The sequence below is a fragment of the Vespula vulgaris genome, chromosome 23 (assembly GCF_905475345.1).
Source record: "Vespula vulgaris chromosome 23, iyVesVulg1.1, whole genome shotgun sequence".
Taxonomy (NCBI): Eukaryota; Metazoa; Arthropoda; class Insecta; order Hymenoptera; family Vespidae; genus Vespula; species Vespula vulgaris.
In genome coordinates, this window is record NC_066608.1 from 1888353 (window position 1) to 1906393 (window position 18041).

The 18041-nt window shown below is 35.4% G+C and overlaps 1 protein-coding gene across 1 annotated transcript; it reads left to right on the plus strand.

Annotated features, from left to right (window-relative positions):
- The first annotated feature begins 5114 nt into the window (after positions 1 to 5114).
- LOC127071908 (interleukin enhancer-binding factor 3-like) lies at positions 5115 to 17232 on the plus strand. The gene is made up of 4 exons (XM_051011719.1): positions 5115 to 5154; positions 5901 to 6342; positions 16159 to 16514; positions 16944 to 17232. The coding sequence occupies exons 1-4, from the start codon at positions 5115 to 5117 to the stop codon at positions 17213 to 17215; spliced, it is 1110 nt and encodes a 369-aa protein (XP_050867676.1). The 3' UTR covers positions 17216 to 17232.
- The last annotated feature ends 809 nt before the right edge of the window (positions 17233 to 18041 follow it).

Consider the following 18041-nt stretch of genomic DNA (forward strand, 5'->3'; position numbering starts at 1 on the left):
AAGGTGAACTTCACGAGAAATAGTAGAGCATTGCTGTAGATCTAACACAGAATTCTACGTTACTGTAGAAAAGAATGAACTAATTAAACGTCGAACAATTATTAAACACTGAACAAAAACTCGAGCGCGCACGCTATCTCGTATATAAGAAAAGAAAAAAGAAAAAGAAAAAAGAAAAGAAAAAAAAAAGAAACAAGAAAAGATAAAAGAAAAAAGAGAAGAGAAAAACCAGAATATATTAACACGAGATTGAAAAAAGTAAAATATATAACGTAATACAAATAATTCCTCGAAAGAAAATCAAATTTTCGACATTTTATGATATTCTAGTTAGTATCGAGCCGTTGTAATTCTACCGTGTCTCGCTTCAGATTAGATTCAGTTGGTCGTTAGTCTCCTCACGAAACTGCTTTCTCTGTTTCCGTGAACTTTCTATCGTTTCTACGTAGAAACGGAAGATGGTCACGATTGAAACGCAAACGAGCATCAGCTGTTACGGAAAAGAGATTCCAAAGAGGAGCAGGTAACGTTTCACCGCCGTCACGTTGAGAATAAAGTTGACGTTCTTTTCTCTCCTTCGTGCACGACCATAAAATTTCACAGTGAATTCGACGATTGGTATTCGTTTCGTAGAAAACGATATAGGATTAAAAAGAAAAAAGAAAGAAGAAAGAAAGGAAAAAGGAGAAAGGAAAAAAGAGAAAAGAAGGAAGAAGAAATATAAAATAAGATCCTTTTTATCATCTCTCGTTGATTCATTGTGACTTTCTCGAAGTCGACGTCTATCTCGGAGATCGTACGATATGAATATTTTATGCAAAGTGGAAACAATCGATTCGAATCGATATATTCGTTATTTTAAAAAAGACACCCTTTCCTCGGTTATACTTTTCAACCGTACGACAAATATGAACAGCTAGTAGCTAGCTAGCTAGCTAGCTAGCTGGTATATCTCGATAAATTTATAAAAACCATGATTTATGACGTAATATTTATTAAGATACGTATTCTATATTAATAAAAACATTCCCAAGCTACATTTTCCTTCTCTTTTTGCTTTCTCCTTTTTTTCTTTCTTCTCTATTCCTTCTTCCTTTTTTTTTTTTGAAAATCCATTTTCCAATCTCATCGATACATCTCTCTCATGTGTTTGGCGAAGAAAGAGACTACTCGAATGTTCAAGAAATATATCGTGAAGATCATCGATCGTAAAAGCTTAATGGCTCTCGGTGGGCGAATCGAAGCTCCGCAAAGTCGTAAAAGCAACACATCGTTTCACGTAGCGATCGTTCTGCTCACGTGATCGTTCTACACCTGTCTAGCGAAAAGGTAACTCGAAAGACTCTACTTGGTCTATCTAAGCCGTACGACATAGTAGATCATATATGTCCCTCGACGCTATTCCGATCACAAGGAACCCAATTATTCCTCGAGGAAATTTTGTGAAAACGTTAATCGAACAAATCGGATTTCTCAAGGTGAGAACAATTAGCTTCTAGCAATGCAATTGTTTCCAAACGCGAAAATACACAATGCGGGGGACTCGAGCTTGAATGCAATTACGTCGTGTAACGAATGACCATAATAGCCCAATTGTGTCACATCCTCGAGGAATGTGCAGGCTGCGTAGATTGCGCGGTAAGCCAAGAATTACTCGCACGTCGTTGTAATTCATGAGGCGCCGACTCTTAATTACGCCATCGCGATATGGCAACGTGACAAATTATCGATTCACGCGATACACGTAACAAGGAGAGGTGGTAGTGGTGCGATAGCTGATAGTAGTGGTGTTGGTGGTGTTGGCGGTGAAGGTAGAGGGGAAACAGGAGAGAGTGCTTTCGGTGGGCTGGTTAGCCCGTCCGCGCAAATTCTGTTTTATCGCGCCATCGAATTGTGAATATTTGTCATCAGCACGACGTGTACCGCCCGTAAATCGTCCCAGTTTTTACTCACATAGCGTTTTCGTTAACCCGGCACGACGAATATGCAAATGACTAAAGGAAAAAAATAAACCAAAAAAAAAAGAAAAAAAAGAAAAGAGAAAAAGAGAAAAAAGAAAGGCGAAAAAAATAACAACGGTTTCGTTTCATATCGTTATTACGCGAAAGCTCCTTCAATCAAGCTTTAAAGAAAATTACTCCACCCGTCTTAGTTCCAACCACGTTTGCAGGAGCTTTTTACTACTCCCCTTGAGAACTTTCACATCCTGCGAGCGTGACTTTCGCTCGGTGTCTCGTTTCTTCTCTTGGAAAATAATTAATTGACCCGCTTTGATTTAATATCCGGTCCGACGACTTCTCTCTGTTGCACCGATGTCACCCATTTTATCTTTTTTCTCTTTTCTCCTTTTTTTTTCCTTTTTTTCTTTCTTCTTTCTTTTTTTTATTTTTTTTTTCTACGCGCAATTCATTGACATGCTCAACGAGTCCGGCGAATTTTGTATAAAATAAAAGGAGAAATATCAATCTTTTTTCTACGTGACAGGCTAAATCTTTCGCGCGTAACGCTAATTAAATTTATTTATCGTTTAGTCAATTTATTAGTTAACTTGATATTGGATTAAATGATAAAAAGTGGAAGAACAAAAAAGGACATGTGAGTAATATCTACGAACGATGTAGACGTTAATAATTTACTTCAATGTTTTTCTCTTTATATATTTGTTATATATAGATGTATGAATATACACATACATACACACATATATGTCTATATATAAATATATATGTATACATGTATAATATATATATATATATATTTCTCTATTTCCCTTTTGAGTTTGTCGAAGAAACGTCAACGAGCAGCTATTCCCAAAAGATCAACGTCGAAGAGAAGCAAACCAATGGATGGACAGAGGCAAAGAGTGAAGAGCAGTCCTACAGGATGCTTATTTCGAGAGAAGATAAACTGGAACGGTCAGTGGCCCGTGGATGATCTCCGAAGGCGTTAGCTGTATGAGAGATACTCTGGGTATCAGTAAAGTGCTATGGCAACTGTCAGCTAGCAACGATCGACTCTAAATCTGAGATGCTTCAAGGAAACATGAAAGAGAAAAAGATTAAGAAGAGAAAGAGAGAAAAAGACATATAGGTATAGATAGATAAATAGATAGATAAATAAAGAGAGACAGAAAGAAAGAAAGGGAAAGAATTATCCCAAATAGCTCTTTGACGTTTTCCTCGAAAGCGTTCACTCCCACTTCCTATCCTTTTTACGTAAAGTAAATCTTTCTATCGAAGGCCTTTCCGCGGAAAATTTTCTAAGGATCGATTAACGAACTTTAACGGGTCTTAACGGCCTCATTGACGTCGAGACGTTGTCCTTTTTCCTTTTTATCAAAGAAGAAAAATCTCACTTTTACCCTTTGTCTCTCTTTCTCTCGCTCTCTCTCTCTCTCTCTCTCTCTCTCTTTCTTTCTTTCATCGCGTCGCTCCTCATAAGAAACTCGATAGATGTCTAAGGAGGTTCATGAATCTGCACCAGCATTAAGCTTCTGGGATATTTAAGTACCTTATCGAGAAGCGACTAGACTTGCTTTAACGACACCTTTGGAGATTTAATTTCATTTTCAACGAAAAAGCTTCTCTCACTCCTCCCACCGTCTCCCGTTCCGCCCCCACGACCACCCTCCTACTTTCCCTCCTTACCTTCCTCGCGATTCTTCTACATCAACGCGTTTACGTTTTTGTATTATTAATATCGAACAAAGGAATATAAAGTTCCTTTCGTCGAGCTTTATTAATTTCTCTTATCCTCTGTGAAAAGGGAACCCATGTTGTGCGCGCGCGTGCGAAAGCATGGACATGAGAGAAAAAGAGAGAGAGAATAAGAGAGAGAAATAGAGACAGAGAACTTTTCAAAGTATTATTATTAAACGTCATAGAGTCGTCGCGTGTTAGAGTTTAATGAATGACTTTCCCGGAAAATTTTCTCTAAATGAAAAACGATTTGTTCCTTACTCACTCCCACCTCCACTCTCACATCACCAAAGTTTCGATTATATATAGGTCGCGATAGAACGGTAAGGACCAAAGTTTAATTGTTCTTGAATGTTTGATATAGAGAGAGAGAGAGAGAGAGAGAGAGAGAGAGAGAGAGAGAGAGAGAGAGAGATATGCACAATCAAGTCATTAACATTTACTAATTCACTCATTGTTTAATATCGATAATATTGAACTTCTAAAACTAAGAAACACAAATAGACGTATTACGACAATGGCTGAATGTCGATTAAAGCGTGCAGACTTCTTTGTTCAAAACCATTACCGAAAGGTGAAAGAGTAAAAAACTCTGATCAATGCTTGATTGAATAATCGAGTTAGAACGTTAAGGTGCAAGTATTATTATCGGGAATTGTGATCGAAAAACTAGATACTTTGGGGAGAAAGAAATTGTTACGTAATACTAAGAGTGAATATTTTCCTATAAAAGCAGAGTAGAACGATCAAGAGGATAACAGTTTTCAATCAGGTTGAAAGAGCGAAACTGGTATCATATTTTTGATGGAGAACGATGGCTGCCAAGGTCTTCAGACGATATCATTATCAACTTACGAAAAAAAAGAACAAAAAATTACGAACAAGAAACAACTATAAAAAAAGAAAAAAAGAATTATTTTAATCAATGTAAGTTTTATTATTATTATTATTGTTATTATGATTATTATTTTATGTGTTTTAGCTTTCGTTTCTCGTTTATATCTGCGGATTCATCTGCGCCATTTTGGAATCGTCCTTGGCTACGAGGGAACTCGAATGGACGGATAATGAGGCCGATCCGTCGTATAAGTTTTCTTACGTAATTAAAGATGGCAGTATGAAGATTATTCGTAGCGAAGATAGCGACGAAGGTAATTAAATTGTTAACGAAGATAAATTATTCTAGAAACTTTTTCCTCCAATCCTACCCCCCATAGATTATCCTTTCTGAATTTACGTTTACAGTGAGCGATTTGATCGGTAAATACAGCGGACATGATCCAATCAGCTATGGTGGACCAGCTGATTATACTTCGGATGGAAGCTATTTCCACATCGAGTATGATTCCGATAAAAATGGTTTCGGATCGGACGAACAACCGACACATTATTATGAGCATTATGAATATGGACACCATGGGGATTACAGTCATGGTGGTGGTGGTGGTGGAGGAGGGCATGAAGCCTATGGTGGATCAGGAGGAGGAGGACATGGTGGAGGAGGAGGAGGACATGGTGGGGGAGGAGGAGGATATGGTGGGGGAGGAGGAGGACATGGTGGGGGAGGAGGAGGCCACGGAGGTTATGGTGGATCAGGAGGAGGAGGACATGGTGGAGGAGGAGGAGGCCACGGAGGCTATGGTGGATCAGGAGGAGGAGGACATGGTGGAGGAGGAGGAGGACATGGTGGAGGAGGAGGAGGACATGGTGGGGGAGGAGGAGGACATGGTGGGGGAGGAGGAGGCCACGGAGGTTATGGTGGATCAGGAGGAGGAGGACATGGTGGAGGAGGAGGAGGACACGGAGGTTATGGTGGATCAGGAGGAGGAGGACATGGTGGGGGAGGAGGACATGGTGGGGGAGGAGGAGGACATGGTGGAGGAGGAGGAGGACATGGTGGGGGAGGAGGAGGACATGGTGGGGGAGGAGGAGGCCACGGAGGTTATGGTGGATCAGGAGGAGGAGGACATGGTGGAGGAGGAGGAGGACACGGAGGTTATGGTGGATCAGGAGGAGGAGGACATGGTGGGGGAGGAGGACATGGTGGGGGAGGAGGAGAACATGGTGGAGGAGGAGGAGGACACGGAGGTTATGGTGGACATGGTGGAGGAGGAGGACATGGTGGGGGAGGAGGAGGACATGGTGGAGGAGGAGGAGGACATGGTGGAGGAGGAGGAGGCCACGGAGGTTATGGTGGATCAGGAGGAGGAGGACATGGTGGAGGAGGAGGAGGACACGGAGGCTATGGTGGATCAGGAGGAGGAGGACATGGTGGAGGAGGAGGCGGCGGACATGGTGGTTCTGGTGGCGGAGGTTATAGTGTTACTGAAGGAGGAGGTCATGGAGGTGGCTCTGGAGGTGGAGGACACGGAGGTGATGGTCATGGGGGTGGCTCTGGAGGTGGAGGACACGGAGCTGGTGGTCATGGAGGAGGTTCTGGAGGCGGTGGCCATGGTGGTGGCTCTGGAGGCGGAGGACACGGAGGTGGTGGCTACGGTAGCGGATATGGTGGACACGGTGGTCACAGTGGTTCTGGAGGTCATGGCGACAGCAGCGGTTACACGGATGGCCATGGAGACGGTGGTTACGGTGGTTACGGTGGCGGTGGTTTTGGCTACGGTGGTTATGGGAATAGTTATCACAAGTAAATCTAAATGTGTCCAGAAATTGCTGGTCGGAAAATCTCATTGGTATTATATTTTTGTTATTAATGAAGAATTTTCTTCAATTTCTCAATGTTTCCTTATTTGTTCATAACAATTATTTATAACAAATTTTTTATAACAAATCACGTATTCATCATTGTAAAATAAATGTTATAAGTAATGAAAGTTTAAATAAAATTGTTTAAATAAAATTGTTTATAAAAATAATTCATGACAAATTGTTTATAACAAATTATTTATAAGAAATTGTTTATAACAAATTGTTAATTAATTAATTAATTATTGCCGATATATTAGAAAAATAGAGCAATATTTTCCCATTAAAATGGTCTGTCTATGAAGTTTCTATGATTACTAGTTCCGGAGACATCACACTTTTTAAATAACATATGACTTTACATTGATTCATTGATAATTCCATTTAAATAGGTCAATGACCCACTGACCTATATAAATTCTTGGAATCGTACGCTACCGATCAGCTGTTAGACGTAGTTTCTTTCATTACTACTACTACTCACGATTACTACTACTACGTGTACTATACGGGAATTATGAATGAAAATCTTTCGAAGCGAATATCTCCGCAACGGGAGGTCGTAGAAAGACGAAACAAACACCATTGTAAAGGGCAAAACCTCCTCTTTTTATCTATATACAGGAATGCTGCTGTTATAATAGAACCGATTTTATCAACATTTCGTATAAACATTCGGTAACCATCGAGATTGATATTTTTTTCCAAAAGTCTGCCCTTCGACGTTATTGTACCATATTTTTATGATCAAATAAAAAAACGATGAAAAAGCGAATACGAATCAAGTTAAACTGTTGGCTTATAAATGACATTTGCCAGTAAATGTTTTCGATAAAACTGAATGCGCGAATGGGAGGATAATCAAAGATCGATATGATTCTGTTATAGATATTCTACAATGGACTATCATGTTCGTACGATCAGCTCATCGTTTGATTGACATACAAAAGCTTTTATAAATATCGCTAAAAAATATGCCAGGTTATTAAATTTCAGTAAAAAAAAACTAGCGCAGAATGGCGAAGAAAAACATTTTCTCATTTACTGACATTATTATTTATAAAAAAAAAAAAAAAATAGTTTGTATAAAGTAAGGACCTCGTTCCTGTCTACCGTCATGATTTATACGTCGTGATATCATTTTACTGCGTTTAGATTACTTGAAGTTTAATTGGACACGGAATCTTCGATTGCATCGGATTATCAACAAACTTTGACGAGTACGAAATACGATATGAAATCAAATCAACTATGTTCCTTCAGATTGGTTGTAATAATAAAATCTAAAATATACTAACATGAAATTCTTTTCTTCGCAAGCAACATTTTTTTTCAAATAATCGATAAAGTTCTCCCTGAAGGCCATTTTATTTCAAAGTAGAAATCCCTTTTTCTTTCTTTTTTGTCCTTTCATTAAGGAATCAAGCCCCACTGTAACTTATTCACAAAAGTTAATGATATCAGTTATTCCATAAGCTACTTAAATTAATAATCTTCCATTCTTAATTTTACTTCAGTTGCTAGGAGAGGTTATATAAATAACTGAACAGCTTTTATTTTTTTATTAGAAGCTATATGAAAAAAGGAAATCAAACGAGGAAGAGGAAGAAAAAAAGATCTCTCTCTCTTTTTCTCTTTCTCTTTGACCTATTAAAATATAATAAAATTATAATTCTTCATAAGAGTTAAAAAATAAGATAAACCATATTTATCGAATCCCACGATGATACACCGAGTTCAAAGTGACCGATATTTCTCTAGACGACAAGTTAATAGCTACCTAGTTCGAAATTCAACGAGTACCTACAAGTTTCTACATTACGAGTAATTCTCGACATCCCCAAGAGATTGAAGAGAGATATAGAGACGATGAAGAAATTGGTTAAACCACGGGCCAGTTTAATTAAGATACGAACTAAATTTAATGACCGTGTCTCACAGCGTTATCAAACTGTTCTTTCCTACCAATGTTCTCTCCGCTAGTACTTACTTCCTCTATCCTTCACCCACACTTACTTAGATGGTTCGTTTAGACATTGTTCGCACGAAGGATCGGCAAGATCCAAGCTTATCTCAGTCGATCCGATTCGAACGTTCGTTATCCGATCTACGTGACACCATCCGAGACTTTGGCGTTATCGTACTGGCTTGTGCTATTCCTCCCCTTTCTTCTCGATCCCCTATCCTCATCCCCCTCTTTACTCTCTATGCGTTAATTCAATCAGAAATTCCTTTGAAACTAATCGCATCATGGTCTGGCGATAGCCAATAAAATTGACGCATTGTTCTATGTTGAAAATTTGAAAAAAAAGAACTATTTCTATTTTACCAAGCTAAAAATAAAAATTCTCTTTAGCGAAGAAAATTTTTTTGACGCTTTTTTTTTCTTCTGTGTTCTCTCTTTTTTTGTTTTTCTTTTTTGCTTTTTTTTTTCCAACGCGCATGTTCATTTTGACAGCTTATAAAAATGGGAAGCACGCTTTTTATGCTCGAGCGATTACGTAGACTTTCGCCTTGTAATATTTTGTTGTGTAAAAAAACGCACGGCCCTACAGTTTTCCTATAATTACGATATTAAACACTGATAATATCGTGAACGAAGAGTTTGACACGAGAACGTTTTGAATTAAATTACGATTTTATCGGATATTCTAACGAAAGAAGATATAGCGCGGATCTTTGTTACTTTTTTTATTTATTTTCTTTTCATAATTTTTTATATCACACTTGTCAATAATTATTAGTGTCATTATTATTAGTGGTAGTATTAAAAAATGTCTTATTACATGAAAAAATTTTCGAACGTAAATGATTGCAAACATTTATCCTTTCTTTTCTCATCCTCCTCTCTCACTCTCTTTCTCTCTCTCTCTCTCTCTCTCTCTCTCTTGATAAAATCAGTAAAAAGAACAAAACGTAAAAAATTATTCAGTTAATTAAAATTTGACCGATAAATAGAATTCGTGGATTTTATTTCTTCCTTCTTTTTTTACTTGTTTTTCCTTTTTTTTTTTTTTTTAATTACAACTCATCTCTTCCATTTCATCGGAAAATTGTGCACAATATCGCGTTAATTAACGTGAAATATTTCATGGCCAATCTAATTACATTTCGTCTAGTTGAAAAAGAAAAGAAAGAAATTGATATTTTTAACGTGATAAAAAAAAAGATAAAAAAACGTTAAAAACAATCAGAGATATAAAATAAAATAAAAGGTTTAATTTTATTAATCATCGGCAAATAATCTTCGTTTCGTTTCGATCGATGACTTTCTTAAATTTTTTTTTTCTTTAGATGATCGTTCTGCGTATTTAAATATGTAACTAAGTATTTAACTATCAACGTATATACGTACTTATATTCACCTTAGAGAAGACTAGATTCGGCACGATCAACAGGTCTTAAGTTCGCTACGCGAGTATAACGCATCGAGTTTACCGTCTTTGCGCTTACAGCGAAAGCTTCGCGCTTGAGCGAGCAAGCGTGACAAGTGCAAGTAAGTGAATTGGGATCTTGAACTTTGATTTACGTATTGGCTTTAAATCCACTTGTTTTTTTTTTTTCGAAGAACGCTTATAACACTTGTGTGTTAAACTTGTTGTTGAAAAAGAAAAAAGAAAGAAAAGAAAAAATAAAAAAAAAAAAAGAAGACAATGATCATGAGCACATTAAAAATACAATTATACGTATACTAACTGTTATGTATAATAACTTATACCAGTACAGAGTTTTATTAATATGTAATTTATACTGTTATAGGTATATTGTAATTTAATATATAACTTGTATTAATATGACTATACTAAACAGTATGTAACACTTGAATCATACCATATAACCGTGTAACCATACCGTAATTAGCTTATAACGTAGATCTGTTAGCTTAACTATACCGTAATTAGTATATAACTGAGACTAATATAATTACACTGCAATTAGTATACATATAACTCGTAGACACTAGTATGTATAATTACATATTATATCATAGCTTATACTTAGTAACTATTAACTTTCGAGTACGAACTGACAATTAATTTTATGGCAGAAATATGAAATGAGATTTTTAAAATATATATACGTCTACAAGTACGCGTACGCGTACACGTATAATTATGATATGACTTCAAAATTACATGCTTTTATAGAATTAATCAAAATTTTGAATTCTTTTTATTACGAACGAATGCATAATTTTTCTCTTACGACTAGCTTCATTTCTTTTCAATTATTCAATATTTTTTGTTCCTTTATATAATAAATAAAAACGATTCGAAACACTTCATTCAATGAACCATTAATTGATTAGCACTTAAGATCGATTAACTAAGTGCCTCATTGAAATTCTATTGACATTCTAACGATTCCCTCCCACTTGTCATCCTCTACCTTTCCCTTCTCTCAACCATCTTTAACCAACTTTTTTTATTTTTTATTTTTACATTTTTACATGCTTCGATGCCACCGTAATTCCGCGTATAAACGTCAGCGAATGTTTTCATGAACGTAAAAATAAATGGAAGAACGTTTCCATGCATATGGAAATAGAAACAGCCGTTTAATTTATAGGAAGAATGGACGATAACAGATCGATAGTATTCCATTCTGAATTCCATTTTCTCTATGTTTCTCTCTATTTTTCTCTTTCTCTCTCTTTCTCGAAAAACGAACGATATTCGGAATCGTATGTGCGATAGCGAAAAATGCATGAGAAAATAATAACAAGTTAAAGTGTAGAATAGAAGATTCTATGAACGAGATATTTGCGAGGAAACTATTGAAAAATCGTAAAAGATTGTTCGAATAGAAACATAATAAATAATATCGACTGAACGAATTCTGAGAACTTTTGATAAAAGTAAGAAGAAAAAAATATGAAAAAAATAAAACGATACATTGTTATTCATCGTTCCGAATATTTTATTACAATTATCACCACCACCACCATCATCATCATCATCATCATCATCATCATCATCATCATCATCATCATCATCATCATCATCATCATCATCGTCATCATTAGCGTCATCGTAGATTAAACAATTCGCGGAAGATATTTCACGAAATTATTTCGTGTCAAATGTGTCACCGAAAAGTTCTCCGAAAATATAATGTCAAAGGCATTATACGTTTTACCGTCATTACATATATTCTACTCCTGGTACGAGCATTTCTCTGTCAATTACCGTGGCTTTCAAAAGTAATGTATGCAAAAAGCAGACAAAGAGAGAGACAGAGACAGAGACAGAGACAGAGACAGAGACAGACAGACAGACAGACAGAGACAAAAATAAAGAGAATGAATGTGGATGGTGTGAAAAATCGTAAGTAGAAATTCCAAGACTTTAAAGGCAAGTAGAACGTTGTCGTCATCATCGTTGTTGTCCTCGTCGTTGTCGTCGTTGTCGACCTCGTCGTTGTCGTTGTAGTCGTAGTCGTAGTCGTAGTCTGCTAGACGAATGAGAAATTTCGAGGAGAATTTTAATCGAGCCCCTGACAACTCGAGCGCAATAAGCTTGGTGCTGCACGCTCGTGGAAAACGGAATGTTTCCGTTTCCGGCTACGAACACCAACCCCGTTGCTACTTGTTTGTACGTTTGTACGTTCAAGTCGTCATTAACGTCGGAGAAAGATGCAGGTGGAGTGTAAGTGCACGTATTATGCGTTTATTTCTTTCATGGTATTGTCTTAATGGTCGGGATGCCTTTGTCGTAGACTTTGAAATTAAAAATATTCTCTTTTTTCTTTTCTTTTTTTTTTTCTTTTCATTTCATTTCTTTTCTTTTCTTTTCTTTTCTTTTCTTTTCTTTTCTCTCTTTTTGTTTCTTTATCAGAACCAATCAACTCGTAAGAATCATTTAGATTTATTTACTTATAATTTAATTCCAAATTTATTTATTTCCTTTTGTCAAATATTTATTAAATTTCTTGAATTGTCACATTATAGATTATTATTCAACTACAGGCTATAAACTTTTCATTTTACTTTATCATGTCTTTAGAATAGATTAATAATCATGTTTCTATAATATATATTTATCATGTCAATGGATTATAAATTTAAAAAAAAAATAGAAAGAAAAAGAGAAGAAGGTAGAAAAAAAGCAGATCGCAAGGACGATAATCGATAATATTCTGGTTGATACAGATAAAAGTTCTCTATAATCTCCTAATATCTTTTCTAAGGCTAACCTGTAGCTCGATATCAACCGAGAGAAATGTTAGGAACGCGAGCTACAAGCTAGAGCTGACTCCTCTACTCGAATCACCGTCTCGTTTACTCGTCGCTTACCAACGTTAAACGGGTCTAATGTGAGTAGAACACTATCGTAGATCGTAAATCAAAGAGATCGATCGTTAAACGTGTATATGTATAAACGTGCTTGTGTACAGAGGCTGTGATAAGAGGCTAGAGAGAGATGCTACGCAATCGGTAGATGATAGTAAAAGAGACAGAGATATACACACACACACACACACATATATATATATATATATATATAGAGAGAGAGAGAGAGAGAGATAAATAGAGAAAGAGAAGCGACCAGAGAAACCTGTTCTCTTCCACCTTCATGGATTCGTTTAACCATCAAGTACCTACCCGACTACGTTCGTCCGTTCGTAGACCGACGTGACCTAGATCGAGTGTCTACTGCAATTTGCACTTGACGCGGTCTCGCAGCCTTTCAGGATAGCCTTCTCCGCAGGGAAAATAAAAAGAAAAATGACGAGAATGAGAGGAGACTTCAGCATCTCTCTCTCTCTCTCTCTCTTTCGCTTTTTCTCTCTTTTTAGATCTCTCTCTCTATCTCTCTCTCTCTCTCTCTCTCTCTATATATATATATATATATATATATATATATATATACATATATACCTCATATACCCTAAAAATATTCTCCAAAAGTTCCTCCAAATCGAACGATGATAACGTACCAACTCAATCGTCGAAGACCTCTAGAAAAATCTCTTCTTGTTAACCAACGCAAAAGATATGGAATATTCTATAGAATAAAAATCTTCAGTTATGTTGTCTCCTTTGCCCTTTGTATCTTTTATCTATCTCTCGTTCTATCTTTCTCTTTCTTTCTTTTTTTTTTTTTCTAATTTAAATTGTCGGATAAATATCTTCTTGAAGATATCTTTCTTTTTTTTTTCTTTTTTTTTTTTTTGAAAGACACACGATATTAAATAGGATTTGCGGATTCGTTAACGTACCTACTCCAGAATAAAGGTTATTATTTTCGAGAAATAAAAGATAATTGGAGTACACAATGCTCGATGGAAGCATCTCCTTTGGTCTTTGCAAAACGAAAAACGTGTGGTCGATTAGATGACACGGTAGATATACATAACGTTTGACGGTACCCATACAATTAAAATAGTAGAATCCGTTTGACTATGTAATCTTTCTTAATTGAGAGAATTTGCATGACACGAAGCTACTCGAAAAGTAGTATAATGCTTTTATCGTTCTGTCTCTTTAATAATTATAGATACGTACATACATATTTCTAAAAGGAACTCTATCGTACAACGCAATAGTCTTTACATATATACATGTGTGTGTATGTGTGTGTGTATATATAGTTTTATATATCTACTATATATCTAAAAGACTTTTCACAAAGAAGATCCAATTAGCGATGAGAAGAAAGTCAAAGAAGACAGAAGAGATACAAAAAGAAAGAAAGAAAAAGACAGAGAGACAAAGAAAGAGAGAGAGAGAAAGAGAATATCGCAAACCCTTGTCAATTCATTATAATAGTTTCGATCCGTTGATTGGCTTATTAGACGAAATACGATGCGGCCATTATGGAGCTCATCGAATGGAAATGCCATTATCTTTGATCGAGTTATTTCCTTTTCTCGGCTAGGTAATGACATGCTCTGCTAAATTAATACCTCCAAGGAGACTTCCTAATGATTTTAATGTCAGTTAAACGAGCCATCGACTCTCTAAAAGGCTTTTGTCAATTTTCTTCGGACATTGCTTATGTAACTCACGCAGAGTATATGTATGCATCTATTATCACGTGAAAGTGAATCAATTATTCTAATTTAGTACAATATTCGCCTCATGAATACACATTAATCATAATCTATCTAAAAGAAAATATATATATATATATGTGTGTGTGTGTGTATAAATATGTATGTATGTATGTATGTATGTATAGGTATATCTTTTTTACTTTCTGATTCTAATTTTAGCTATGCTATTAGATAAATCTTTTAATTAATTAGTAATCAAAAGCTCTCTCTTTCGATTAATTCATTCATTTGCTCGTTCATTTATTTTGGTTCTTACAATGAAAATTAATTTTCAGATTGGAATTGATTATCGATAAAAAGGATCAAGCGATCCCGATCAAATTATCCGAAAGATTTTCGTAAATTGATTTTAATAAAACGAAGTTAGAAATCTTAGCATAGTTTTCCTAGAATTATAGATTTTACTCGAACGAAATTTCTCAATAATCAACATGTACTATAGATAAGTGTAATTGTGTTCTTTCATCGAGAAATCTCGTTTGATTTCTTTCGAAAGATATTTCATTTCTATCAGACTCAGTATAGAAAAGTAGACCAAACTCTATCAGTCCAAAATGAGAAAACGATGTTTCTCGTCTATTAAATACTATGAGTTTGCTTCTATGATCCACTCGAATTACAACTTCGCCAATGACTTTCTCGATTGAATGATATTCCATTTAAAACTACTCCGAGAAATATACCGATGATTACAACAAAAGTGATCTAACTCATAAATTTGTTTCATTCTATATTATTATAACATAAATTGACGTAACGTAAAACGATAATGATAAATACAATTTCTTCGAAATTTATTACTTTAACAATGACTCTACGATATAAGATTAAAAAAAAAAAAAGAAAAAAGTAAATAAAATTTTAAAACTCGACCAACTTTTACATGATCGTTCTTGAATCGGAAAAAAATAAATAAATAAATAAACAAATAAAAAATAAAAAGAGAAAAATAAAAAATATGTAATAAACATAAAACAGGGTCACAATTTTTTCTCACTGCTTTTTTTTTTTCTTTCCTTTTCATCATTTCGAATGAAAGAATCAAGAAAGATAATTTTCAAAAGCTGAATCCTGGACACGTCTGTAGCATAATCGCTCTTATAACACCTGGTGCGCACAAACAATGTTCCAACTATTAACGTTGATCAATTTAGAAAAAGAACAAAAAAAATTATAAAATGGAGAAGTTGGAGGAGGTGGATTCGAGAGAGAAACTACATATGACAACTGCCGCTTCTCTCCGCTGAGTTAAAGCGATGATACGGAACAAACAGATTCTTCATCGATGTGTGTATCCATGTGTGGACATAGAATATCCTGGCATCGCTAGACTGCCATATAAAAGCTTGGAAAACACGTTGGAAAGTCGCAGTTCTCACCTGACCGTCTTAATATCGAAATGGAAGTGATGACTTTCAAGGTAGAGTCTCGAAAAATGGGTTTGAATCGATATGGTAGGAATCAGAAAACTTTTTTATTTTCGTTCGAGATCAATAGAAAGAAGGGTGAGGGAAAAAACGAGAAAAATATTTTTAAAAGAAATTTACAAATAAACATTCTATTTATAGATATTTATCAACGATTGTTTCGTCCAAAAAAAGAGATAACGCAAAAGAAAAATAATATCAACGAGAGTGGAATTAGAATCTTTTTTTTTGTTTGTTTTTTAGAATAACGTATGATAATAACAATATTTTAGAAGTTTTCTTACGTCTCAGGTGATAGTAATTCTCGTCATAGCGATGATTCATCGATCGAAAGCAGTCGTGATCCCTGTCGACGAAGACGAAGCTGAGACTCATAACGAACCACAAGTTTCCTTCGCGAGTTCTTACATACATTTTCACGGACCAGTCGAAGGTCCGGAATACGAAGTGAAAGTACCGTACGTTGTTCTCAAGAATCAGCACAATCACTTTTCTCACGGTCAAGATCGTCATCTTCAAGATCATGAATACGCTCTCGACTATATCGCGAATCCCAAGTACCAGTTCGCTTATGGTGTCGAGGATCATCATACTGGTGATTTTCATGGACAAAAGGAATCAAGAAATGGTAAATTAAATGATAATTATAATATCAATGATACACGTCGAGTTTTTGTAATATGAGAATTTTATCTCACATTGTTGAGTCTAAAATCGTACAATTAATTTTTTAGTTAAAATTCTATTTGTCAGAACATATGTATATCTTTTTTTTCAATTCGTTTTACTACAAAATTGTTCGTTTACTTTTAATAATTACGAGTAAAAAATATATTTTTTTTTTACCTGTTATTCGATAACGAATATCGTTTCTGAATAATTGCTGAGTTTTGTGTATTCCAATTGAAAAAAATTAATTTAATTCGAGTAACAATATCTTCCAAAACAATACGAAAATTAAATGGCGAATGTAATGGAGTTGCAGCAGATTTGTGGAAAACAAAATTAAATTTATTTGGTTTAATTTGATTTGATTTGATTTGATTTAACTTCACAGGTCATAGTGTATCTGGCGAGTACAGTGTAAAGGAACCCGGAGGTGCCCTAAGGGTTGTTAGTTATCACGCTGACAAGGACGGATTCCACGCTGTAGTTCATACTTCCGGTAAGAACGATCACGCTTCAACCAGTCTCTATTCTCAGCAAGATCACGTCCAACTTCAAATTCAAGATCACGATCACGAACAAGATCAAGGGCTTGATACTCACGAAGAAAATCATTCGCTTCGTAACTACGAGACTTCATACTCGGTTAGCGAAATTTATTAACGTTTTCCTTCAATCGATTCAAGATATCTACATAATCTTTCGCAAAAATTATTTCTACGACTTTCCATTACCAAAGTTACTTTCACCGTCTAAAGACATCAAACGACTGTACGAACACGTTAATGTAAATATAAATTATTTTTCTACTCTGACCGACCTTTACAATTCATTGATGTAAAGGTTATTTACGTTTCTAACGCAAGGAATGTTATTCTATTACTTCTTATATCACGTCTTTGTTAGTATTATTCTTAAGTAATAAGTATATATATATATATATAAGTATATCATTATAGGCGTACGAGTATATATCGTTTTAACGATATTAAAATATTATGAATGAAAAGCACATTTGCGATATTGTATTATAATCATCATTGTGTATAGTCCGAGCTGAAATCACTTGTCGTTATAAAAACTTTTTTCATTGAAAATAAAATATATCCTCGATATTATATATTATTCCGCAAAATCGTATCGATAATTTTTCTTTTTCTTTTTCTTTTCTTTTCTTTTTCCCTCCTATACTAGCTAAAAGCAGCGTCTTGTATAAGTCGAAGAAAGTATTTCTTTGCTCTTTTCTACGCGCTCTCGCGCATCGTCGAAATATGAAAGTTGTTTTCGAGAAAAGGAAGGCAGGATCTTCCTGACGTTCTTACAACTTCTTCCTCACGGAGAAGCTCAGAAGCTCTTCGTTGAAAATAGTTCGAACGATAGATAGACGCGCAATATAAAATTCGAGGACGTATCCGCTGCCATTTCTTCGGCCGAAAAATCGTTGCATTCAGATTTTTCTCAGTCGAGAGTTGAAAAAGGATACGTCATT

Coding starts and splice junctions, on each gene's coding strand:
- LOC127071908 (XM_051011719.1), top strand. CDS start 5,115: ATGGGGATTACAGTCATGGTGGTGGTGGTGGTGGAGGAGG. Junction 5,155..5,900: donor GGTGGTGGTGGTGGAGGAGG/GCATGAAGCCTA, acceptor ATGGTGGATCAG/GAGGAGGAGGACATGGTGGA. Junction 6,343..16,158: donor TATGGGAATAGTTATCACAA/GTAAATCTAAAT, acceptor ACAATATTTTAG/AAGTTTTCTTACGTCTCAGG.